We start from the raw sequence: 26,300 nt of genomic DNA, 5'->3' as shown, positions 1-26,300 counted from the left end.
TGCACCTATGAAATCATCACAATCAAGGTAATGAGCATATATATTATCCTCAAAGTTTCCTTGTGCCCATTTGTTATGTCTTTCTACCAAACTAATAAAGCAGTGATCTGATTTCTGTTACTATGAATTAGTCTATATTTTCTAGGTATATATAAGTGGAATCCTACAGTATAGATTCTCTTTCACCTGGCTTTTTTTTTTTACTCAGCATAATTACTTTGAGATTGAACCATTGTATATTCCTGCTAGCATTGTGTGAGAGTAGAAATTGCTTGCCATCTTTGCCAATATGGTACGGTTGGTCATTTTAATTGTAGTCATTCTAATAGTTGTGTAGTGATATCTGACTGTGATTTTAATTTACATTTCCTTAATATCTAATGATGCTGAGTATCATGTGCTTATTTGTCATCCATATATGTTCTCTTAGGTGAAGTGCCCAAATCTTTTGCCCATTTAAAATGTCAGTTTTCCAATATTGCAAATATTTTCTTCCATTCAGTGCCCTTTCTTTTTATTCTCTTAACAGGTTTTCTCAAAGGTCAGAAATTCTTAACTTTGATGAAATATAATAAACATTTTTTTTGGTTTATTTTTCTTTTCAGCCATTTTTTTTTGTTATGCATTATGGTTTTGATGTGATTTCTGAGATCAAATGTTTCCTAATCAAAGGTGATATTTTTCTACTGATTTCTTCTAGAAGTGTTATAGTTTCCAGTTTTATATTTAGGTTTGTGATCATTTTGAAAAATTTTATATATGGTATGAGGTATGGATGGAAGGGTTTTTTTTGCATATAGATTCTAGTTGTTCCAGCACCATTTCTTCAAATGACTGTCCTTTCTCCACTTAATTGCCTTTGTTCCTTTCTCTAAAATCAATTGAACATATATGTTTGGGTCTATTTTTGTGTTTCTGGTCTGTTTTTGGCTTGAGGTATTTCTCTTAAATCTTTGGACTTAGGCTTTGCATTCCTCTCTCTCTCTCTCTCTCTCTCTCTCTCTCTCTCTCTCTCTCTCTCTCTCTCTCTCATATATCTGTCAATGTTATGTGTTAGAAGAACTGGGAGACTGATGGTGCCATCTTGGACTCTTAGGGGCTCTTTGCATGGGAAACTGATTTAGTGTAGTTTTTCATTGTTCTAGCAAGGGCAACATAGGGCTTTGTTTTCTGACATATCTGGTTTTGAATTCTAATCTTGGCATTTACTAGCTATGTTAACTTAGATTAGATACATAAACTGTTTTAGCCACAGTTCCTTTATTTATAAGACTAGTGGCCCGGTGCACGAAATTTGTGCACAGGGCGGGGTGGGGGTGGGGGTGTTCCTTAGCCCAGCCTGCACCCTCTCCAATCTGGGACCCCTTGAAGGATGTTCTACTGCCAGTTTACAGGGATTGGACTTAAATCGGCAGTCAGACATCACACTCACAATCCGGGACTGCTGGCTCCAGCCGCTCACCTGCCTGCCGGCCTGCTCTCCCCCAACTGCCCCTCGCCGCTGGCCTGCTCGCCCCCAAACCCCCCCCCCCCACCAGCCTGCTCACCCCCAACTGCCCCCCCCCGCTGGCCTGCATGCCCCCATCTTCCTTCCCCACTGGCCTGCTCACCCCCAACTGCCCCCCTGCTGGCCTGCTCACTCCAAACTGCCCCCCGGCCCCCGCTGTCCTGATCATCTCCAACTGGCCCCCACTGATGGCCTGCTCACCCCCAACTGGCCCCCCTGCTGGTCTGCTTACCCCCAACAGCCCCTGCCGTCCCATCCTGGCCTGATCCACCCCCTGCCGGCAACCCAAGGTTCCAGCCCCTCCTTTTTACTTTTTCTTTTTCTTTTTCTCTTTTTCTTTTTCTTTTTTTTTTCAGTGCCTCCTTGAGCAGAGGCCAGGGCCGGCTGGAAGCAAGTATCTGGGATTTATTTACCTTCTATAATTGAAACTTTGTAGCCTTGAGCGGAGGCCAGGGCCAGCCAGGGCGGGCTGGAAGCTTGGCTTCCTCCATCGCTGGGGGCAACCCAAGCCTCCTGCTTGCTCCAGCTCCGTGGTCGCCGCCATTTTTGTTGGGATTTATTTATCTTCTGTAATTGAAATTTTGTAGCCTTGAGTGGAATCCAGGGCTGGCCAGGGCAGGCATCCCAAGCCTCCTGCTTGCTACAGCTCTCTGGCCAGCCTCCATCTTGGTTGGGTTAATTTGCATACTCATGCCCGATTGGCTGGTCGGTGTGGCTTGTGGGTGTAGCATGTTTCTCTTTTATTAGTATAGATGGGACCAATGATAATTGTTGTGCAGTGTTTTATGTCAGCTTTCCATCAGCATAAGGATTAACCTTTTGCACTCGGATGTTGAGTGCGACTTGACACGGTTAGCATCGGTAGCAGCTCGAGAAAAAAGCAAGCGAGTGCAAAGGGTTAAACTAAAGAAGGCATGTAAAGTATTTTAGCACAGTGCCATAGTAAATTAACAACAAATGGTGATGTCCTTAGGAATGCAATTTAGAAAGTTTATTTTCCTTCATATTTTAATAAAAAGATGAAGTATATTTTATATTATTATCTGATTCCGATGACATTCAATTAAAAAATTACCTTGTGAGTATTTTTTTAGGTGTCAGGTACTGTGCTAGGTTTTTACATACTTTTCTTTACTGAATTGTTACCAAAACTTGGTGAGGCAAGTATTATTTTTATTTTAAACAAACTCAAGTCACTGAGAGGTTAAAACACTTGCCTGAAGTCACTTGGCTAAATGTGGAGGAGCTGGGATTTGATTCTACATCTATGATTGTTGTTCCCATAATTATGCCCAACCTACCCAAGTCTCTGTGACCAGATTTGTGGGGTGGAGTGTGAGCCTCCTGTCTACAAGTCTTGTCTGTTGGAAGCTTTTTGATGACTGCTTCAATTTCTTCCATAGTTATTGGCCTATTGAGATGTTTAGATTCTTCCTGATTGAGTTTTGGAAGGTTGTATTTTTCTAGGAATATGTCCATTTCCTCCAGGTTGTCCAGTTTGTTGGAATAGAGTTCATAGTATTTTTTAACAATCCCTTGTATTTTGGTGGGGTCTCTTGTTATTTCTCCTCTTTCATTTCTGATTTTGTTTATTTGGGTCCTCTCTCTTTCCTTCTTGGTGAGCCTGGCTAGAGTTTCATCAATCTTGTTTATCCTTTCAAAGAACCAGCTCTTGGTTTTGTTGATCTTTTCTATTCCCCCCCCCCCCGCCCCCACAATGTCGTTTATCTCTGCTCTGATCTTTATTATTTCCTTCCTTCTGCTTACACTGGGATTTTCTTGTTGCTCTCTTTCTAACTCTTTGAGTTGTAGAGTTAGATAATTTATTACCATTGTTTCTTGTTTTTTGCAGTAGGCTTGTAGAGCTATGAACTTCCCTCTCAAGACTGCTTTCGTTGTGTCCCATAGATTTTGGATTGTTGTGTTTTCATTGTCGTTTGTTGCCATGATGTTTTTTATTTCTTCTTTGATATCTCTGGTAACCCAGTTGTTGTTTAATAGCATGCTATTTAGTCTCCAGGTGTTTGATTTTTTTGGATTGTTTTTATTGTAGTTGATTTCCAGTTTTATGCCATTGTGATCTGAGAAGATGCTTGATATGATTTCTATCTTCTTGAATTTGAAAGACTTTGCCTGTGACCCAGCATATGGTCTGTCTTTGAAAATGACCCATGTGCACTTGAGAAGAATGTATATTCTGTGGCTTTGGGGTAAAATGTTCTGAAGATGTCAATTAATTTCATATGATCTAGTGAGTCATTTAAGATTGATGTTTCTTTGCTGAGTTTTTGTTTAGAGGATTTGTCCAATGATGATAGTGGGGTATTAAAGTCCCCTACTATAATTGTATTGCTCTCAATGTCTCCCTTGATATCCTCCAGAAATTTTATTATGTATTTGGGTGCTCCTGTATTGGGTACCTATATGTTTACCAGTTATTTCTTCTTGTTGGATTGCTCCCTTTAGTATTATGAAGTGGCCTCCCTTATCTCTTTTTATGTCCTTCACTTTGAGATCTAATTTGTCAGATATAAGTATTGTTACCCCAGCTTTTTTTTCTTCATTTCCATTCACCTGAAAATCCTTTTTCCATCCCTTCATCATCAGTCTGTGTTGAGTCTTTTTTTCTGAGGTGTGTTTCCCGTAGACAGTAGATATATGGGTCATGTTTTCTTATCCACTCAGTTACCATATGTCTTTTGATTGAGGATTTAATCCATTTACATTTAAAGTTATTATTGGTAGGTACTTATTTGTCGCCATTTTTATTCTTTACCCCTGTGTTCCTTCTTTGCTTCCTATTTCTTCTTTTTACAGCAGACCCTTTAGCATTTCTTGCATTGCTGGTTTGGTGGTAATCAACTCCCTTAGTCCTTTTTTGTCTGTGAAGCTCCTGATTTCACCCTCAATTTTGATTGATAGCCTTGCTGGGTACAGTATTCTTGGATTCACATCCTTCCTTTGCATGACTTTGTATATTTCATTCCTTTCCCTTCTTCCCTGATGTGTTTCTGTTGAGAAATCAGTCGCTAGTCTGATGGGGGATCCTTTGTAGGTAACTTCCTGTCTCTCTCTGGCTGCTTTTAATATTCTTTGTCATTGGTGTTTGCCAATTTAATTATAATGTGCCTTGGCGTCGGTCTTTTGGGGTTCATTTTGTTTGGGACTCTGTGAGCTTCTTGGATTTGTGTGAGTTTTTTCTCCCCTATATCAGGGAAGTTTTCTGTCATTATTTCTTCAAACAGGTTTTCTATTCCTTGCTCAGTGTCCTGTCCTTCTGGCACCCCTATTATGCGGATGTTGTTTTGTTTTGTGTTGTCCCAAAGTTCCCTTAGGCTCTCCTCCTGCTTTTTTATTTTTTTTCTAGAAGCTCCTCTGCTGGTGAATTTTTCCTACTTTGTCTTCTAGCTCTCTGATGCAGTCCTCTGCTTCTTCTAGTCTACTGTTGATGCTTGCTTTTCAGTTCTTTATAGCAGCGATGTCATTTTTCATTTCTTCTTGGTTCTTCTTCATTTTCTCTTGGTTCTTACACATATTGTTGAATTTGTCTTCCATTTTTTTCACTCACTTTATGACCATTTCTCTGAATTCTTTCTCTGACAGGTTGCTTGCCTCCATTTCGTTTACTTTCTTTTCTGGTGATGCCTTCTTTTCTTTCATATGCAGGCTGTTTCTTTGTCTCCCCATGATCTCTCTTCTCTGAGTGTCTAGGTATGTAGTTCTCTCTCTCCTTATCCTAGGTGAAATCTGACCTTTCCGTGAGAGGGTGCAGTGCTCCTTAGAATCCACGTGTTCGCGTTGCTTGGGGATTCGTGTTCCTGGGTTCACAGCTGTTGGCTGGGTGGTGTTGTAGATTCCCGGGATTTTTAGGCTTCCGATAACATCCCCTGTCCCCTTCAAGATGGTGCAGTCTCTGCGTCAGAGCCAGTTGCTCCTGGAGGGATTTCAGCAGCAGTGGAGGCTGCTCGGTCAGGGAATCCCGTCTGGCAATTCCCCAACAGTCCCTTGGAGTATAGCTGTCCCTCAACTCACAAATAAACACTCCCCATGAAACCACACACTCTCCTTTCGTTCTCTCACTCATGCACTATCTTGCAGTCTGCCTTCCTGTCGGCAGCCACCTTCCTTAAGATCCAAATCTTAATCAAAAGGATTTTTATGAGTGGGAGTCCCAGGGAAACAGCGTGAAATAACACTTCAACACACTGGAGGACTAATAACTGTGGCATCAGTTACACCATCTCCAATTTTGAGGGAATTGCTAGCCTTTTTTTATATTGCCCTGATCACTTTGTGTATGTCTTAGCAAGGGAGTCATTGTGGCTGAGTAGTGCTAACATTTTCTACTGTGTGCGGTTGAGGTCCCACACTAGAAGATTCTATTACCTTCTTTCCCTCTATGAGAGGGAACACTGGTGTTTAGCATTAACTTTGTAGTTGGAATAAATTTATTCCATGAAGCAGTCTGTAGTGCTGGACTCAAAGTATGTGGCTACGTGGACACATAGGATATATATGACACACTCAAGAGTCACAGTGGTGATATTGGCAGGTTTGTGAGGCCCTAGATGGCAATGAATTGTTAGTTGTGAATGACTTTGTGCTACTTATGAGGTGGACTTGGGAAATGGAATCAATGTGTATTGCCCCACATGGATGCTTCAGGACTACATGTGCTTCCTCTTCCTCATCACTGCCAACCATGCTGTCGGTCAGTCCAGAAGACACCCATTTCCTGGGCTAGGGGAGAGACAGGAGATGCAAGCAGATAGCAAGAGAAAGGAAGATGGCAGGAATCTGGGGATCTTTTCTGTGGGTGCTCTGTTATTGCATTAGCTACCAGAGAACTGGGTGGTCAAGCTGGGTGGTCTTTTATCAGCAGAGCCCTGAATTTTCACATGGAACCTAGTTTGGCTTTCTCACTAATTAGTTTTGTGGCCTTGGCCCGCTTGATGATGGGAGTGCAAAATTCTACAGCTCCTATAGAGGACAATTTGGCAATATTTATTAAAATTATAAAAGCATTTACTCTTTGACCCAACAGGCTAGTTTGTTGCAGCATCATTTTTCATAGCAAAATACTTGGGTATAGTCCAAATATAAGTAAGTGACTTCTAATATAAACATGGCGTGGTCACTTGATGAAAAACCATGCAGGAATCCAAACATGAATGAGGAGATGCTGTATACATTCAGCTGGAGAGGCCTCCAGAATTTGTCATTAAGTGAAAAAAAGCATTTTGCAGAATAATGTGCAGAGGATGCTGTCTTTTATCTAAGAAAGGATGGAAAACCAGAGATATATGTTGGCATTTGCTATTTGCTTACATCTGATAATAAAAAGGAAACTCGAGAAGTTTACTCTTAAAGATCCAGAAGAAGAAGGATGGGACAGGGCCAGGGATGTGAGACTTCTCACTGATGTCTGTTATCATACAGCGGCATGTATCCTTGGCAGAAAGCAGGAGCAGCAGTACTGACATCAGGGCTACATTCTACTATCTCTCTGATACCACTGGAGGGAAAACCTGTTGAAAAATGAATGTATATTTGTATAGTCAACTTAAAATTTTTTCTGCTTCGGTGGAGAGTAGCCTTGGTAGGATATCTAAAATTACTGGTATATGCTCTAGTTTGGACCATTAACCTTTCACAATTTAGCTTCTGACACCTTCGGGAGGTGGTTCTGATAGCAAAATTCCATCTTTAAATATAAGGGGCATGAGAAACAGAGGAAGAATCTAATGAGTCAGTGAGTCATACAAATGAAATGTTGTATTATGTTTATATGAGACCTATGGAGGTAAGATGGAATGACATCTATTTAATATTTACAATATGTCGGAGAGCTTATGCATGGCAACATTGCATAGGAGTCAGGGAGTGGTGGGAAGTGCGGCTCCCCCCCACCTCCCACCCCATACACACACTCAGACATACCCCTGCACTCAGACATACCCTTGCTTGGTCTTGCCACGAATCAAGAAGTCGAGAAGCTGGTGCACAGAGCTGACAAGATGCAGTGCTGCCTTTCCTGGCCCCAGGCTTTCTGTGGCAGGTAGGGCAGGTAGCATCCTGCCAAATTTGAGAGAATTGGAGTTCCTGCCGCACCTCTTCCATTAGGGCTCACATTACTATCCTGAAGGAATTTTTACTAATCATTTCTGAGGTCCTAACTGAGGGACTGCTTCTTGTGGGTTTTCCTCATTCTTGAACAAACTCGGCATCCTCATTCAGGAAAAAAAGAAACAGTACCTAAAACTCCAGCGAGGCTCTCTGCCTCTGAGCTCCTGCAGGTCCTTTACACAAAACTACTGGGTGGAATAGCTGTCATTGTACCCAGTGGGGGTTTGAGGCCTCAGGGGATCAGATAGGTTAATTAATCCACCCATGATTTTACAGGCAAAAAGGTAGAAATCTGAGACTTCAATTCTAAGGTGCTCTTTCTTCTACTAGGTTTGAGGCTCTTGGATGTAATCTCACAGAGTTCTAAGGCAATTTTTAAAAAGCTCTGAGCTTCATTTGTGAATATGGTTTAATAAATTATTATGTCCAAACAAACAAACAAAAATAAAAGAAAGAAAGCAAGCACTTTGGCATTATGTATATATGTGTATATATGTGTGTATGTATGTATGTATATATATATATATATACATATATATATATGTATATATATATGTATATATATATATATAGATAAATACATGTGCATTTAATTTTCCTTTATCACCTCAATAAGAGGTTAGTCTAATGCATAAAGAATCTATATTATTTGCACATGTTTGTAAGAAATACATAGTTTTTAGTGGATTTTTTCCATTGACTCCTGATACTTGACATGTGAAATAAACCATACTCAATAGGGTTTTGAGCTGATTATTCAGAATCACATCTTTTAATACAAGATGCATGTCAAGATGCTTTTTAACCTGATATAATAATTCTTACTGTAATTTTGAGGTTCGAGGGATAAAACAAGATGAAAGTATTTCTGGGATAATATAAAAATATTCATGACCAGTGATTTAAAAAAAATTACTGTTAATCTGTCAATGTAACTGAAATTGTTAGAATGTATAAAAGAATATGGTCTCTGGAAAAAATTGCACATTAATATAACTTACTTTGAAATAATAACCATTTGTGTTTGAAGTGGATCCATAGGCTTCTTGAAAAACGGGATATCATAGATTTTGGCTTTTACCTGTTTATGTGAAGGAAACAGAATTGAAGAACTGAAGATGTCTTTAAAGTAGTAGAACAAATAAAATGATTGGTCTGTGAATTTGATGTTCTTTGCAGGGTCATATAGTTTTAAAAAGGAAACTTTTAGTGAAGGATCTGAGGAAGTAAAATGGATTAAAAACATTCCAGGTTATTAGACAAAATTTTTGACAATCTGTGTTTTCTTTCTCACTTTCTGTGATATGATCAATGAGTTCTACTCCACAATCATTAATATTAATCATTTTTGTGGATTCTGAAAAACTTTGGCTAACTTCCTTGCCTTTTCCTGCCTTGCCTGGTGCATTTTTCAGTGTGTGGAACAATTAACCTTTCATTGCTACTAAGAAAGCCACAAGAAAAAACCGAGGGCTATGTTGACTAAGGTATTTTTTAAAAATATATTTTTATTAATTTCAGAGAGGAAAGGAGAGAGAAAGAGAGAGAGAGAGAGAGATATGGAAACATCAACGATGAAATTATCATGCCCCCTCCTGGGGATTGAGCCCGCAACCCCGGGCATGTGCCCTGACTGGACTCGAAGTCTGACTTCCTGGTTAATGGGTTGATGCTCAACCACTGAGCTACTCCAGCTGGCCAGTGGCTGAGGTCTTAACCCAAAGAAGAGTGAGGGTTGATACAACCAACATGTGGAAAATTTATCTGAAGAATTTATTCAGTAGAGGGGGGTGAGTGGAGGTGGAAGAGAGCATAGAAGGGATAAATGATAATGGGAAAAATAAAATAAAACAAACTACAATAAATTAAAAGAAAAGAATTTATTCAACATTAAAAATTTTTACCCCAAAGCTATAATTTTGTCTAGTTTTAGAAGCGGTAAAGCAAAAGCCCTTCAGTAATAGAAGGTTTCTAGAGAAGGGACAAGATCATCACATCATGCCACTTTTCACTTCAACCTTGTACTTTGATGACACCATCAGTATCAACAGCTCAGATGGGTCCTGTCTCTGGGGAGGCTCAGTTCCCCATAGACTTCATGCAGTAGGGATTTAGTTTGTTCTTAATAAACACTGATAATAGCATCACTTTAATCAACACTTGTGAGTATTTTGAGGGTTTATTAATGTCTTAAATTTCTTTTTCTCTAAGGGAAACTTAAGATTTTATGGGTGTGATATAAAGCTATAAAAACTATGCTATTTATTTAGACTGTCCAAAGGAATAAAATAAGGGTATATAAATAAAATTTATTTGTGTTGACCTCAGGTACTTAGGTGACATTTAATTATATGATGATGAAATCATCATGTTAACCCTTAGTACTCTTCTTTCTTTTGGTAAAATTTAAGCTAAGTATACAAAGCCATGTACTCAAAATTCGTTTTGTTTTGTTTTTAATTGTTTTCAGAAGGTGACTTGTGCTTATCTACCAAGAGTTCCAAAAAGAATGACAAAAATTGTTTTTGCTGACAGGCCTTCTGAGTTATATAACCCAATATATCACACATTTCTGTTTGCCAGCAGAATTGTCTCTGGAGCCTTTTAATAAGAATATTAGGCCCAGCCAGTGTGGCTCAGTGGTTGAACATCGACCCAGACACCAAGAGGTTCAATTCCTCATCAGGGCACAAGCCTGGATTACGGGCTTGTTCCCCAGTATGGAGTATGCAGAGGACAGTTGATTGATGTTTCTTTCCCATGATGTTTCTCTCTCTCTTCTTCTCCCTTCTTCTCTCTCCAAAATTAATTAAAAACATATAAAAAAAGAAGTATGCTAAAAAAAGGAAATCTTTGAGAAAAAAAAGAATATTGGTAGGGGATTATTTGTCCCAAAGATGGACAATCACACAGGTGTACAAACACCTTCTTCCCCAAATTCAATTGGGAATAAGCAGTTCATCTGCATATAGGAGTTTCTGTATAGAAAAGTCTGGACTACTCAGGGGATTTGTAGACATTTTCCCAGTGGCCTGCACCAGGACCAGCTTTCTTTTCCCAGTTAGAAAAAATGTTGGCAAAATCCATGTAGTAATGAAAAGAAATGAACTATTGATATGTACAGTAACATAGGTGAATCTTCAACTAATTATATTGGGTGAACAAAGCCAGATAAAGAGTATATTCTATCTAATTCTACTTTTCTCATCTATAGTGACAGAAAAGAGATCAGTGGTTGCTAGGGAAAGTGAGGGTGAGGAGAAAAGACAGGTAGGGGCGATGGGCAGATAGAATTACAAAAGGACATGAGGAAACTTTTGGGGGTGATGGATATGTTCATTGTATTTATTGTGGTGACAGTTTCATGGATGTTTACATATGTCAACATTTGCCAAATTATACACAATATGTGCAGTTTAATATTTGTCTATTATACCACATGTATAATAAAGGGGGAAATATTATATTACTATTCTAAACAGAAGTCATTTATTCACTTGCCTCAGATAGCAGGGAACTAGAAAATAAATACATCTAAAATAGAACAATGAAAGGAAAAGCTACCTTCTTCTATGTAATTCGGGGCATAGGAAAGATCCCCTTGTCTCATAATTCCCTTCTCATCTGATTTTCCATTCTTGAGATATCTTCTTTGATGGGCCAGGAAATGTTTTAATTGTGAAGAGTAGGAGTTTTGGAGTCAGGCAGACCTGGGTTTAGCTTAGTCATTTGCTAGCTGTGTACCTTTGGGCAAGGCACTGACCTTTCTAATAGTTTTTCTCCCTATCTATGAATGAGATGATAGAGGCATAGTAAATGTTCAATAAACGGAAGCAGTTTTTGTTATTATTTTTATTTCACATTCTGATTCCCACTAGGTTTTAAATGCAGATATTCTTGGATGAGAAAAGACAGTATTTTAAACTAGAGGCCCGGTGCACAAAATTTGTGCACTGGGTTGGGGGTGTCTCTCAGCCCAGCCTGCACCCTCTCCAATCTGAGATCCCTTGGGGGATGTCTGACTGCTGATTTAGGCCTGAAAACCAGCATTCAGACATCCCTCTCACAATCCGGGACTGCTGGCTCCCAACCGCTCACCTGCCGGCCAGCCTGATCACCCCCTAACCACTCCCCTGCCAGCCTGATCGATGCCTAACTGCTCCCCTGCCGGCCCTCTCGCCCCCAACTGCCCTCCCCTGCTGGCCTGGTTGCCTCTAACTGCCCTCCCCTGCCGTCCTTGTCGCCCCTAACTGCCCTCCCCTGCTGGCCTGGTCACCCCTAACTGCTCTCCCCTGCTGGCCCGATTGCCCCTAAATGCCCTCCCCTGCCGGCCGGTCACCCCTAACTGCCCTCCCCTGAAGGCCTGGTCGCCCCCAACTGCCCTCCCCTGCAGGCCTGGTCCCCTCCAACTGCCCTCCCCTGCTGGCCTGGTCCCCCCCAACTGCCTTCCCCTGCTGGCCTGATCCTCCACAACTACCCTCCCCTGCCAGCCATGTTGTGGCGGCCATCTTTGACCACATGGGGGCGGCCATCTTGTGCAAGGACATGAGGGTCAATTTGCATATTACCTCTTTATTATATAGGATTCGCAAAGGGGCATGTTACCATGGAGTAACACAATCAGCAGTGTTGCCTCAAAGAAGAGAAAGATCATTACCCAGAGTGAAAGGAGCATAGGGTTTAGACCATAGGTGATTTGCCCACTTTTGTGTGTTTCTCTCATTGGGCATCTTCTCATCTGATTTCTCTGCTTTTAGTAATCTCTGTGCTTTGCAGGCTTCACTTTGAATTCATTAGTCTTTTCCTTTGTTAGATAATAATATAATTGTTATAAGCACCACATTTATGATTGCTTATTGAGAAATTTATTCTGCCATTTAGCATGTACTTTGTTTCTTTAGAAGTATGTTTAGTAATCATCTGTAGAAAAAAGTTTTGACTTTTTAAATGTTTTGCTTAAATTCAGCTGATCTTATTTTAATTTTTATTAGTTCATAAACTTTAATTTAAAAATTATGGAAATGAAAGTGAATTGGTTTATTCTAAATTGGCCATATTGTTGATATGCAAGTTTGAAGGGCAATATAGTAAAATATTTTTTCTTTAATTCTGAAAAGATGCCATTTACATTTATAGAAACTAGTAGAATTACCTGTTTTCCCATGATCTTGACCTAATTTTTTTCATCTGCCAGGTACTTTCAGGGATTTGACAGGAGATTGATTTGGCTTTAGAGAGTCCTGGAACTGGACAAAGTGTTTTTCATATTGGAAAAGACATACCCAGTTTTTTTACAAGTTTTAAGATTTATTGCCTCCCCCTAACATATTGCAAATTAATTTGTTTGCTATTTGTTTTACTCAGAATGTAGAAATTGGTGTCATTAGCCAAAGTATAAATCTGATCCCAAGAATGGGCAGACTGCCTTTTAACACCGTTTTTATTTGGCATCTTTGCAGGTTTGGACATTAGATGGGTAGACTGCTACTTTCCTTTTACTCACCCTTCCTTTGAGATGGAGATCAACTTCCATGGGGAATGGCTAGAAGTTCTTGGCTGTGGAGTGATGGAACAACAACTGGTAAATTCAGGTAGAAAAGAATCCAACATTTTATTTGTAGGCTCTCTTAAAAACCACTCTCCTCTCCTTTAACCTTATTTACACACTCATTTACATATTCCTGTAGGGATAGCCTTATCATCTTCCTCATAGTGCCCTCCAGACTTATTTCTGACACTCGAGTCTGGAAGAACTTAATCTCTCACACTTAATTTTGCAATCGTTTCTGTTTTTGGAGATCTTTCTTGTCAGCATTTTGCTGTTCAATTTGTACTTCTTCATTTTGCATTTGTTGATATTTTACTTTTTAATTGCCCTGCCAATGTTTGATGCATGTCATATATAAGTGCCGTTTGTGTTTCAAACTATTTAAGAAGAAAGCCAATGTATTATCCTTTATTGTTCATATTGCATTTAGAATAATGCCTAAATTCAACAGATATATGATTAAATACAATAAAACACACTATAAAAATACTTAAGAGGCCCTCAATGATTGAGGGTAAGTCAGAAGATGGGATCTCTGATTAAATTCTATATATAGGTACTTGAAAAGATCTTTCCAGCTCTTCTCTACAGGACCATCCTATATAATAAAAGCCTAGGTGGTGTCATGCCCTTCCAGATTGGAGAGGGTTCAGGCCGGGTTGAGGGACACCTTCCCATGCATGAATTTTGTGCACTGGGCCTCTAGTTGCTTAATAAAAATGATTATTTCTAAACTTAATTTTAGAGTTGTGAGTTTTTAATTTTTTTAATTTTTATTTATTTCAGAGAGGAAGGGAGAGGGAGAGAGAGATAGAAACATCAGTGATGAGAAAGAATGATTGATTGCTGCCTCCTGCATGCCCCCTACTGGGGCTCAAGCCCACAACCCAGGCATGTGCCCTTGACTGGAATTGAACCCAGGACCCTTTAGTCTGCAGGTTGATGCTCTATCCACTGAGCCAAATAAGGTGGGGCGAGCTGTGAGTTTTTTAATGTCTTTCATACTTAAATAAAAACAAGACAAAACCCCAAACCTCAGTCAACCAAGGCACAAACATAATAAAGAAACAAATTAATTAATTTATTGGAAATCTTGCAAACACATTTCTTTAATCTAAATATATACTAATACTCATTTTTATACTTGGTAGAGTTACTGTCACCTATTCATCTTTGCCAGTCTAAAGCTTTCTTTCATAAGAAGTGTCATTAGAAGCAGGTTTGAAGTCATCTAAAAATAGATATAGATAAGGATTTTTATACAATGAAACAATACTTGAATACCTGGATCTAAAAAATATGAGCATGTTTCAGAGTGATAAGTCACTTATCAACAATCAGTAATTAAAATGGTTTAGAAGCATCTTTATATTACAAAATATTTAAAAAGTCGCCACTTGAATTTAATTTAACCCTTTGCATTCGCTTGCTTTTTTCTTGATTCCTTTATTCTAATGCTAACTGTGTCGAGTCACACTCGACAGCCGAGTGCAAAAGGTTAAAACATATTTTTTCAGAGTATAAATCCTTTCTGGGAACTCAGTTGATATTTGAGCAGGGGCTCATCGCATAAGCAGTAACTGGAGTGGAAGTGATGCATATTGCAAAGTGCACTCTGCCCCTATAGCCCCCTTAATCCCCCCTCAGCTTCTGTAGAAGGACATTTGCTCTGCGGTGTTGGAGGCCAGTGACTCTGGGTTCAGGGTTGGTCACAGGGCTTCCTATAGCAGAATGGAGAAGAGCAGCCCTTGGTGACTAAGAAATGTGGATAAACCATAGATAACATCATGGGGTTAGAGAATAAGGGCAGAGTGAGATGGAAGGGATGAAGTGGCAGTGAAGTTCAGGAGTTTGTATTATTTGGGCTGGGAGACCAGAGACCTGGCCTTCCCTTCTTACTCTTAGGTAACCTCCATCTGCAGGGCCTGGACTCAATCAGCTCACAGATTCCTGTCCATTCTGCCAAGGAGGGCTTTGGGGGAAGCCCTGCACTCTGCCAAATGCTTCTTGGGTAGTCTTCAAATACTTGTAGATCTCTATTAGAGAAGAGGGAGCACAGAGATCACAAATTAGGGCCTGTGCATAAAAGTTTTGAGGCCTGAGGGTAAAAGTTTTGAGGCCTGAGTTTGGGTTCTGTCAGTTGACAGCTGTGTGCCTTCAGGAAAGTTACTTAACCCCTGAGAGTCTTGATGTTCTCATATTAACACATTGCGGACCAGTAGTTTTACTGCTAGCTTTACCCAGTGGCCAGATAAGTTTCTATTGAACGAGTACAAAAAACATTTTACATAAATGTTAAAGGCACACTTTAAAATTAAATACCCATTGCATTTTGAATTTATTTATTACACTTTCTTACAAGCTATTACCTTTTTAAAGTATGGTACTTTGTAAAACACTGTGTAATATGAAGCGAGAATTCTCGTGATCCATCCACAATATGTTAAAATGGGCACAGTGACTCTTTCCTTAAGGTTTTATTATGAGAATTAATGGAGGTGATACATGTAATGTATTTAATACAGAGTCTGGCAGCTAGTAAACATTCAGTAAAAATTGATAATTAAAATAATTTTTCAAGTGATTAGAGCTATTTACCAATAGAGATATCCCATAAGAGGAAATATTTAAACAGAGGCTGTCCTACATATTACAGAAATGATTTATAACTAACTGGAACTAGATTACTTCTTATCTTAGTCATCTCAGGATCTCTGATTCTAGATTGAATGATTGATTTATGAGGGAACAGGAAAATTAAGAGTACTAAGAAACAAAACTCAGCTCTATAGATGAATAAGCATATTAATAGAAAACAAAATATTAAGGGCAACTATGTAAGATTTAATCTCTTCTTGAATAGGAGCTAACTTCAAATACTTCTATGGTGTTTTTATTTTTTATTTTTATTTCTCATTTTTATTTTAAATTAAATTTATTGGGGTGACATTGATTAATAAGTATACAATTCCATAATACATCATCTGTATATGTTCACAACCCCAAGTCAGATCTCCTTCTGTCATCATATATTTGACCCCTTTTACCTTTTACTACTGTTCCCTCATCCCCCTTCCCCTCTGCTAATGACCATGCTGTTGTCTGTCTCTATGACTTTTTATTTGTTTGTTTGTCTTGTTTGTTCATTTGCTGTTTTCAGTTTTATATTTCACATGTGAATTATATCATATGGTTTTTTTACTTTTTCCATCTGACTTATTTCACTTAGTATGATATTCTCAAGATCCATCCATGTTGTCACAATAGTTTTTGATCTTTTCTTATGGCTGAGTAATATTACATTATACATATGTACCACATCTTCTTTATCCAATCATCTATGGAAGAACATTTTGCTTATTTTCATGTCTAGGGCACAGTGAATAATGCTGCAATTATCACAGGGGTATGTATACAGGCGTTGGTAAAAATAGGTTTATAGTTGTAAATGGGCAAAATACAAGAGTTTATTCTTGTTTTATTATTTACTAGAGACCCGGCGCATGAAAATCATGCCCCGAGGGGAGGGGAGTCCCTCAGCCCGGCCTGAACCCTCTCCAGTCTGGGACCCCTCAGGGGATGTCCAACTGCCTCTCGCAATCCAGGACTGCTGGCTCCTAACCCCTTTGCCTGCATGCCTGATCGCCCCTAATCACCTCTACCTGCCTAATAGTCCCTAACAACCTCTGTCTGCCTGCCTGATCACCCCTAACTGCTCCCCTGCTGGCCTGATTGCCCCTAACCGCCTCTGCCTCACTCCACACCTGGACCCAGGATTCCCTCCTCCAGCTGGCCGCAAGCACCCAGGACCCAGGCCAGCCGCAGTCGCAGGGCAGGCGGATTCGCCCGGGCTGCAGCTGCAGGCGCTGGCACCGAGGACCATGGGAAGGGCAGCTTGTTCCTCTCCTGGGCCGCAGGCACCGGCGCAGCCGCTGGCACCCGGGACCGCAGGGACCGTGGGGCATGCAGCTTGTCCCTCTCCCGGCCCACAGGCGCAGGCACAGCCGCTGGCTCCCGGGACCGTGAGGCGTGCGGCTTGTCCCTCTCCCAGGCTGCAGCCTGGCTGGTCCCCATTTCTCTCTCTCCAGTGTTGAGTATCTGAGCCATTATGGCGTGATGACCATTTGCATATTAGCTCTTTATTATATAGGATTCTTGTATTATATTTTTCTATACAAACAACTGTAAACCTACTTTGCCCACCCCTGTATCTTTAGGGATAAAAGTGTTTTAAAGATTTTGGGTACTACAACCAGAAGAGGGGTTGCTAGGTCATATAATTCTATTCTTAATTTTTTGAGGAACCTCCATACTATTTTCCATAGTGGCTATACCAGTTTACATTCCCACCAGCAGTGAATGAGGGTTCCTTTATCTCTACAAACTCTCTAACACTTGTTATTACTTGTCTTATTGATATTAGCTATTCTAACAGGTCTGAGGAGGGAATCTCATTATAGTTTTGATTTGCATTTTCCTAATAGCTAGTGAACTAGAGCAATCTTGTCATAATCTCTTGGATCAAAGATTTAAATATAAGATCTGAAATAATAAATTACATGGAAGAAAACATAAGTACTAATTTTACACACTTTGGTTTAGAACTTTATGAATTTGACCTCAAAGACAAGGGAAGTAAAAGCAAAAATGAATGTGACTATTTTGTTTATAGACAATGATTTGAAGGAATCCTATGTATCCTTCTCCCAGGAGTGCTTAGTGTCAGGGGCCAGAACTAAGAAAGTAAATCAGGGGATGAGCAGCTTGCCTATTAGTTGTCACTTGGAATTGTGCTTCCTTGTACATTTTCCAATATCCTTGGTGGGTTTTTATGAGGTTTATTCACATAATAATTTGCTGAAAATAGTTATCTGAAACAGGTTTCCAAATCACTATTGCACATTAATGAGACTGCTGTTCTACAATTAGATCAGCACATCAGGTATTCTTGAAGGAAATGGCAAAATGGAAAAAAAAAAAGAAGATACCTAAGATGTAAATATATTTGAGAGATTCACAGTGGTGGTAGGATGTGTTTTAAGTTACTAGGAAATTGTACACATATAATTTATTTTAAATATATTTTTATTGATTTCAGAGAGGAAGGAAGAGGGAGAGATAGAAACATCCATGATGAGAGAGAATCATGGTGGATCGACTGCCTCCTGCAAGTCCCCCACTGGGGATCGAGCCCACAACCCGGGCATGTGCCCTTGACCGAAATTGAACCTGGGACCTTTCAGTTTGCAGGCCACCGATCTACCCACTGAGCCAAACCGGCTAGGGCCACATATAATTAAAATCACATATCTTGTGTGTGTGAGAGAGAGACTAATGAAAAGGAAGAAGAGACAGTTTTAGGAAAGAAATTCTGTGTAGGTTTTGCTATTTGAACTTAAAGTTATTATTACAAAGTTCTGCTCTGTGTTCTCAGACTCGAATGTGTTTTGACATATATAGTTATATTTTTAAACTATCTGACAGTCACTAACCACAGACATTTGTAATTGCAGCTTATTTTTTTGTTATTTGAGTTTCTACAATATAGAGAAAGACTATGTACAATTCATCCCTCTAGTTCTCCTACATTTTACTACCTTACGTCCTCTCCCCTCCGATTACCTGCCTTTTAATTTTTTTATTTTTTAAATATATTTTTATTGATTTCAGAGAGGAAGGAAGAGGGAGAGAGAGATAGAAGCATCAATGATGAGAGAGAATCATTGACCAGCTGCCTCCTGCACACCTTCTTCTGGGGATCAAGCCCACAACCCAGGCATGGGCCCTGACCCAGAATCTAACCAATGACCACTTAGTTCATGGGTCACACTGGCTGGGCAAATGCTCCTTCTTTAAAGTTCTTCAAGAGGTGCAGGGAAATGATGAAATAACTACCGACCAAAGAAACGGAAGCAGCCATGATAGCAGACATCAGTGTAGCCCAGTTTACTGTGTGCCTGCATCTCACTAACTACTTAACATCTCACTAACTACTTAACATCTCACTAACTACTTAACATCTCACTAACTACTTAACGTCTCACTAACTACTTAACGTCTCACTAACTACTTTCTCTTGGTAACAAGGCTCTGAGGTAGAGCTGGGGATTTTACAGAACCTGAGAAAGGTGATCAGGATCAAATAGCTAGATGTGGTGATGTGACTTGCCCAGGTCTTTCTGACAACAGTTAACTACCGTGTTGTGCTTCCTGTATAGTAAGTTTCATGATTTTGAAGCGGCTAGCAATTAGTTTCAAATAAATTATCCTCACATAGAATAAAGAACTGCAATCAAATGGAACCAACAACAGCAAACAAAACTCTTATTTGTTCTGTAGTTATTTGTTACCCCTAAAGAAGGGCAATGCCACCATGTATGTAATCTGTGGTAGAGAGCATTTAATTAATAGCATGAAATTAGGTTGCTATTTGAATAGTCAATGAAAACACTTCATTGCACATTTAAGTTGACCATGGCATATATGTGTTTTTGTGTACAGATTAAGATAAGGCTTTTTCAGATAGTTTACATAATTCTACTTTAATTCTTTAAAACCTTTTGCACTCGGATGTCGAATGTGACTCGACATGGTTAGCATCAGTAGCAGCTCTTTTTATACTCTTTGAATGTATCAATAATTTGAAATATAAAAAAATCCAAATAAATAAGTTTGTATGAAAAGAAGCTCCACTTTTTTATTCTACTGCCGCGCTTTGTAAAATCTGGGGTATTTAAAAAATTAAATCCCGAGTAGAATAAAGGAATCGAGAAAAAAGCAAGCGAGTGCAAAGGGTTAAGTTATAGTGTCTTTACCATTGCTTTCAGACCCTTAGATTTAATAGTTGTGAGGTGGGTGGTGATTGTTGTCATAATGTGATTCTTTTTTCCTTGAAGAGATTTTTTGAGGACAGTAAGGTATCATATCACCAAATACTACACACTTATTTCCCCATGGGTTGACTCAGGCTGCTAATGTCTTTTCAGATAATATGTGGAGCATGAATATCTAAAACTATCACCAGGGTGACCATGGGTCATGATTGTGCCAGGAAGGAATATACCATTTATTGAGCCCCTGTGAAATTTAGAAGATTGTGCATAGGCCAGGGGGATAAAAGACTCTATAGTGGAAAATAACTTTTAAAAAATGGAAACACCTTCTTTATCTCTTCATTAAAATTTAAAAATTGCCTCTTTTGTATAAAACTAAAAATATGTACATGAACAGTTTCAAGTTTTAAACAGTCTTTGTTTTGTTCATGCTTGTCACATATTTTTTGAATTCTTTCTAAGGTTATAGAAAAGCAAATAAGTATTGTTTTGCCTTTGACAATAGCATAGTACACACAGACAAAAATAAATGACAACAGGTATTTGTAGTAGAGATCCAGGGAGCAGAAGGGGGATGAGTGAGGGATTAGAGAAGAAGTACCAAGCTCTTGTCCTGGCTACATTCAGGATAGAATATGGTTGATATGGATATCTGAGAATATTGTGCTGTTTACAAAGGTTTATGTACTTTATCTTTTTTGGGGGATATCTAGTTGGCATACCTAATGCTTCCTTTCCTATATAAGTGTAAAGCTATTTCCAGTCCATTCTTCTTTTTGGTAGACAGTCTCTACAGCCTCTAGATACATTTATTTCATTCAGTGTTATTGATCTAAGTTGGTGGACTTATAAATGTCATGGAACAAGACTGTACCAACATTGTGTTACATACAAGCAGACATGCCATTCCTGTACTTAGCATCTTTTGTGTGTGAGGAGGTGTGCTAGACAAAGAAGGCACACAAATCGATATATGTGATTTCTCGCTGTAAAATTTCAAGTGTAGTAGGGAAGGTAAGACTATAATTGGAGCATGGTAGCATAAGTGCCTTTCTTGAGATGGGGCTTTGGGGGATGTGAAGAGGGAACTCTACCTTTTACTAAAATCAGGGGAGGCATCATAGAGATGGTGGCATTTGAACTGGATCTTAAACAGTGGTTGTCAGATGTGTGCCTAGTAATCACCTGAGGAGCTTATGTAAAATGTATGTTCATAGAGTGTCAGATTCTATAGGTCTGGGATGGGGGACCAAGATGTGCATTTTAAACAAATACTTTGGATAATTCTTGTGAATAACCTGCACTCAGACCATGCCTCAAAAACTCTGTGTTTAGGATAGGTAGAGTGTTTTCCTTAATGTTGAGGTACAATCTCTATATATAAAAGCCTAAGCAACCATTATGACCAGTCAACCAAAGGGTCGGTCGACCATCAGGGGGCAGACGCTCAATGCAGGAGCTGTCTCCTGGTGGTCAGTGCACTCTCACAGCCAACCTCCCATGGCCAGCCAACCTCCTGCGGTCCCTCCCCGCAGCCGGCCAGCCCCAGTGGCCCCAATTGCCGGCCAGGCTGAGGGACCCCACCCATGCATGAATCAGTGCACCGGGCCTCTGGTTAAAGTATAATTAACTACACATACTTAAAGTGTACAACTTGATTCATTTTTGACATGTATATACCTGTAAAACCATCATCATAATCAAGATAATAAACATTTTCATTACAAACCAATGTATTCTTTTGCACTTTTTCTAATCTTTCCTCCTTCTATCCCTGTCTCCAGGCAACCACTGATCTAACTCTGTCGTTATAGATTACTTTGGATTTTCTAGTTTTATATAAATGAATCATGCAGTATATATCATTTATACTTAATTTCTTTCCCTCAGCATACTAATTTTGAGATATGTTAATGTTGTTATATGTATCTGTCAATATTATATGTATCAGTTCTTTACTTTTTGTTTTGAATATTGTTTCATTGTATAAATATATAGAAATGTGTTTATCCATTCACTTATTCATGGACATTTAGGTTGTTCCCAGTTTTGTACTATTACAAATAAAGCTGTTGTGAATATTTGTACAAAAGTCTTTGTGTGGTCATATGTTTCCAGTTCTCTTGAGGAGAAAACCTAAGAGTAGAAATTGAATTGTGTTGAGCTCTTCTATGTCTACTGATATTTTTGGCCTTGGTATTCTATCAATTTCTCAAAAAAGAATGATAAAATTTTTACTATGATTATAACTTGTGTATTTTGCTTTTATTTTATCAAATTTTCTTTCATTTTTTAAGCTATAATATTAAGTGAATACACTTTCATAAATGGTATGTTTTCTGCAGGAATTGCCTCTTTTATAATTGTGAAATATCCATACTTTCTTTAAGTCTGCTTAATTTACATTAAAATACACATTCTAGCCTTACCTACCCCCTCCTCAGTTACCTTATGTTGTTTAAGTTACATGTATTTTGTCTGTATACATTGGAAACTGCACCATTTGCTGTTAAAACTTTTTGCTTTAAATATGCATTTTAAAGAACTTAAGAGAAAAACTGTATTATTTTATATTTACCTGGTTACTTACCATTTCTCTTGTTCTTTCTTCATTCCTGAAGATCCATGTTTCCTTCTAGTGATTTTGCCTTTCAGTATGGAAAGCTTCCCTTAGCATTTCTTATAAAACATGTCTGCTGGGGATGAGTTTCTTTTCTTTTTTTTTTTTTTTAATATATTTTTATTGATTTCAGAGAGGAAGGGAAAGGGAGAAAGAGATAGAAATTTCAATAATGAGAGAGATCATTGATCGGCTGCCTCTTGCACACATCCCACACAAGGGATAGAGCCCAAAAACCGGGCATGTGCCCTGACCGGGAATCAAACCATGACCTCCTGGTTCATAGGTTGATGCTCAACCATTGAGCTACACCAGCTGGGCAGGATGAGTTTCTTAGTGCTCTTTTGTCTGAGAACATCTTTATTTACCTTTTATTATGAAGGATATTTTTATCGAATATAGAATTCTGGATTGATAGATCTTTTTTCTCAACAATTTAAAGATAATGTTGTTGCATTGACTTCTGCCTTTATGGTTTCTGTAGAGAAACTCCTAATCATTTCATTTCTTATTCTCCTGCATGTAATGTGTTATCTTTCTCTAGCCTCTTTCTATGTTTATTTCATTATCTTTGTTTTTAGCAGTGTGGTTTACATGAATTTAAGTGTGGTTTTCTTTGAGGTTATTGGGTTCACTGAGCTTGAATCTCTAATTTATGTCTTTCACGAATTTTGGTAAGTTTTTGATTATTACTTCTTTAGATAACTTTTTTGTTTCAATTTCTTCCTCATCTGCTTCTGGAACTCAAATTACAACCATGTTAGATTTTTTTATTTTATCCCAGAAAATCCCAAGACTTGACTTACTTTTTTCTATCTTTTGTCTCTGTTGTTCATCCTATATAATAAAAACCTAATATGCTAAGTGTCTGACCGTTTGACCGTTCGACCAGTCACTATGATGTGCACTGACCATCAGGGGGCAGACACTCCCACTGGTAGGTTAGATGGCTGCTGGGGTCCAGCTGATCCCATGAACCAGGAGGTCAGGATTCAATTCATGGTCAGGGCACATGCCTGGGTTGCTGGCTTGATCCCCAGTAGAGGGTATGCAGAAGGCAGCCAATCAGTGATTCTCATCATTAATGTTTCTCTTCCTTCCTCTTCTGAAATCAGTAAAAACATATTAAAAATTTTTTTTAAACTCTTTGATAGTTCCTGCATCCGGGTCATCTCAAGATGGACTGCTATGAAGAATTGGTCACATTGTCCTTGTTCTTTGTCAAATAGTTTTGGATTGTATGCTGGAAATTGTCAGTGGTAAATTGTGTACACCAAGCACGTCAAACTCAAAGGCTAACATGGGCCAAATAAGCAAGATTTAAGTTTATGTGGGCCACAAAAAAACAAAAGCTTCAATTTTCATAGAAACGTCGCTTTATTTTGATAGAGACATGCTGAATACAAAGGGCTGAAATAAATAAGTAATCTTGAACATAAAATAATAGAACATTTTAATAAAAATTAATATTTTTTCTTGAACATTAACTTACCAATCACTGAGTAACTGCACAAATTAATAAGCATAACACAAATAAACCTATTTTTCTTGTTCTCTGAAAGCGAAATATTTCCTGTTGCACACACCAAACAAGTCAGTACAAGACTAATGATGTGGCAATCAGCTGCTAAAATATTCGCTGCTAGTATTAGTGGAGAAAAATGGGGCACCTGTGCGTAAGGCATGGAAGGGAAATGAATGCAACACAATTATAGTAATCAGTCATTAGTGAACGTTGTAGTTCATTATTAATAACTAGAGGTCTGTTGCATGAAATTCTTGCATGGGTAGGGTTCCTAGGCCTGGCCAGCGATCAGGGCTGATCTGGGCCTTCCGGCTGCTGGCCTGGGCCTCCCTTCCCTGGCTGCTGGCTGCCGGCCGGGGCCTTCCTTCCTTCCGCGCAGCCCCTTGGTGGTCAGCGCACATCATAGCGAACAATAGATCTCTCTGTTGAACTCCCCTGGGGACAATTTGCATATTAGGCTTTTATATAGAGAGATTATGTATAACAGGATATTATAAAAATGAAATTACGAAATTTTTATTAAAATGTTTCTTATATACCGTTATGTTGGTTGGGCCACAAAAGTATTCATTGTGGACCGTATGTGGCCTGAGAGCCGCGAGTTTGACATGCTTGGTATGCACTCTGTTATAATCCTTTGGTGACTTGATATTTTCTTTTAGTAGATGGTCAATCTAGTAAAGTTTAGGCCGTAGGATCTGACTTGCTTCCTAGGAAGTGGGTAGTGATTTAGATCTGTGTATCTTTTTGCTGTGCTGATTTGTGTCTGTCTTGCACATGTGCATTTCAGGAGTTAGTCTGAAACTTGTGTGAATGTTACAAATGTCAGTTCAGTTTCCTCACCTGTTGCAATGCTGGTTTGAGCCTTTGCTCTGCATGTGTAGCTCAGGTTGATACTTTGCAGGTTAAATTAGGGCATCTCTTTTTTGGATTCTCTCTTGCAGAAATTCTTTACCGGTGTATAGAAAAACAGGTTTCTCATTGACTCTTAGCTGCCGATGATGAGATGCAGCTCTGCAACTAGGGCCCACTTGGGGGGCAAAAGCAGGTGAGAAAATAAACAGGAAGTCCTATGCAATTCATCCTGTGTAGGTTACTTCTCCAAGTTTTCACTTTCCAATCAAAAGGTGTTTGTTTACTTTTCAGAGTGCTGTGTTAGTTTTTTTCTGTGTACTTGTCCAGGGATTTGAGTTGTAGTCAGTCAGGGATAAGTGGGCTTATGTCCCTATAGTGGAACCAAACTCTAGGCTGTAGTGGGGCGACCCTCCAGGTGAGAGGATGATTGCCTAACATAACTGTGTGGTACCAGAAAAGTGTAGGTCTATGAGCTCTACTGTATATTTAATCCATTGACTTTATTAACCAGTATTAAGCGTAGTGAATTTTTGAGGTTGAGACTATCTAAGACCTGGCAACTCTGCTCCTTCCCTTCCTTCCTCTTGCTTTCCCTTTTTCTTTCTCTCTTCCTTTCCTTTTATCCTCTTAACTTTCTTCTCTTCTTTTAAGTCACTTTTGGCCCCTTTAGTGCTCTTTCAGAAAAGCAAACAAATATGTATCAGCACCATGATAGGTTTTGCCTTGTAGTTCCTCCTCATGACATATTTTCAAGCTGTCAAAATAGAGTTGTGTGTTCAAATATTTGCTTACCTTTTGTCCATTTCCCCTTTTCAAAATGGATAAGATGGCAAGATTCCATGATATAAAAGCAAACTATAATCATTGAAAGATTAAGAAAATAAAGTAAGGAAAGCAATTCTCTTGTCACCAACAAAAAACTTTTAAAATATGCATATGTATAATTATTAGATATACCTAATAATATATCTATAAAATATATATTTTATAAAAATAGAATTACCCTTTGAATTTTTTTTGTTATGCCTTTTTACAAGAATTTTGACATGAATGTCTTTCATATTACCAAGTATATACCTATATCATCATTGTTAATATCTCTGGTTAGTGTAGTTGAACATGTTTCCAGAAGTTTTTGATTTTGTCTGTTTTCTTATGGCACTTGAAAGGGTGCTAGGATATAAACTACGTTTTCTGTTTATTGTCCCACCTCATAACTTTATTCCCATCTTTATGTTCTTAACACGTGCTCTTTCTAGAGAACATCTAAGCCACCGTAAATGAAC

At 38.9% G+C, this 26,300-nt stretch overlaps 1 protein-coding gene across 5 annotated transcripts in view; it reads left to right on the top strand.

The window, feature by feature from the left end:
• Positions 1-26,300, top strand: part of FARS2 (phenylalanyl-tRNA synthetase 2, mitochondrial) — a 571,059-nt gene that overhangs the window by 176,092 nt on the left and 368,667 nt on the right. For 4 of the 5 annotated variants that reach the window (XM_054721518.1, XM_054721515.1, XM_054721514.1 and 1 more), the window contains exon 4: positions 13,093-13,224. The exons of the other annotated variant lie outside the window; for it this stretch is intronic. In XM_054721518.1, the coding sequence (XP_054577493.1) occupies positions 13,093-13,224 (132 nt within the window). The remainder of the gene's footprint in view (positions 1-13,092; positions 13,225-26,300) is intronic. 5 annotated transcript variants of the gene reach the window in all.

Source organism: Eptesicus fuscus, chromosome 9, assembly GCF_027574615.1.
Source record: "Eptesicus fuscus isolate TK198812 chromosome 9, DD_ASM_mEF_20220401, whole genome shotgun sequence".
Classification (NCBI taxonomy): domain Eukaryota; kingdom Metazoa; phylum Chordata; class Mammalia; order Chiroptera; family Vespertilionidae; genus Eptesicus; species Eptesicus fuscus.
This window is presented reverse-complemented; position numbering and strand designations above follow the sequence as displayed.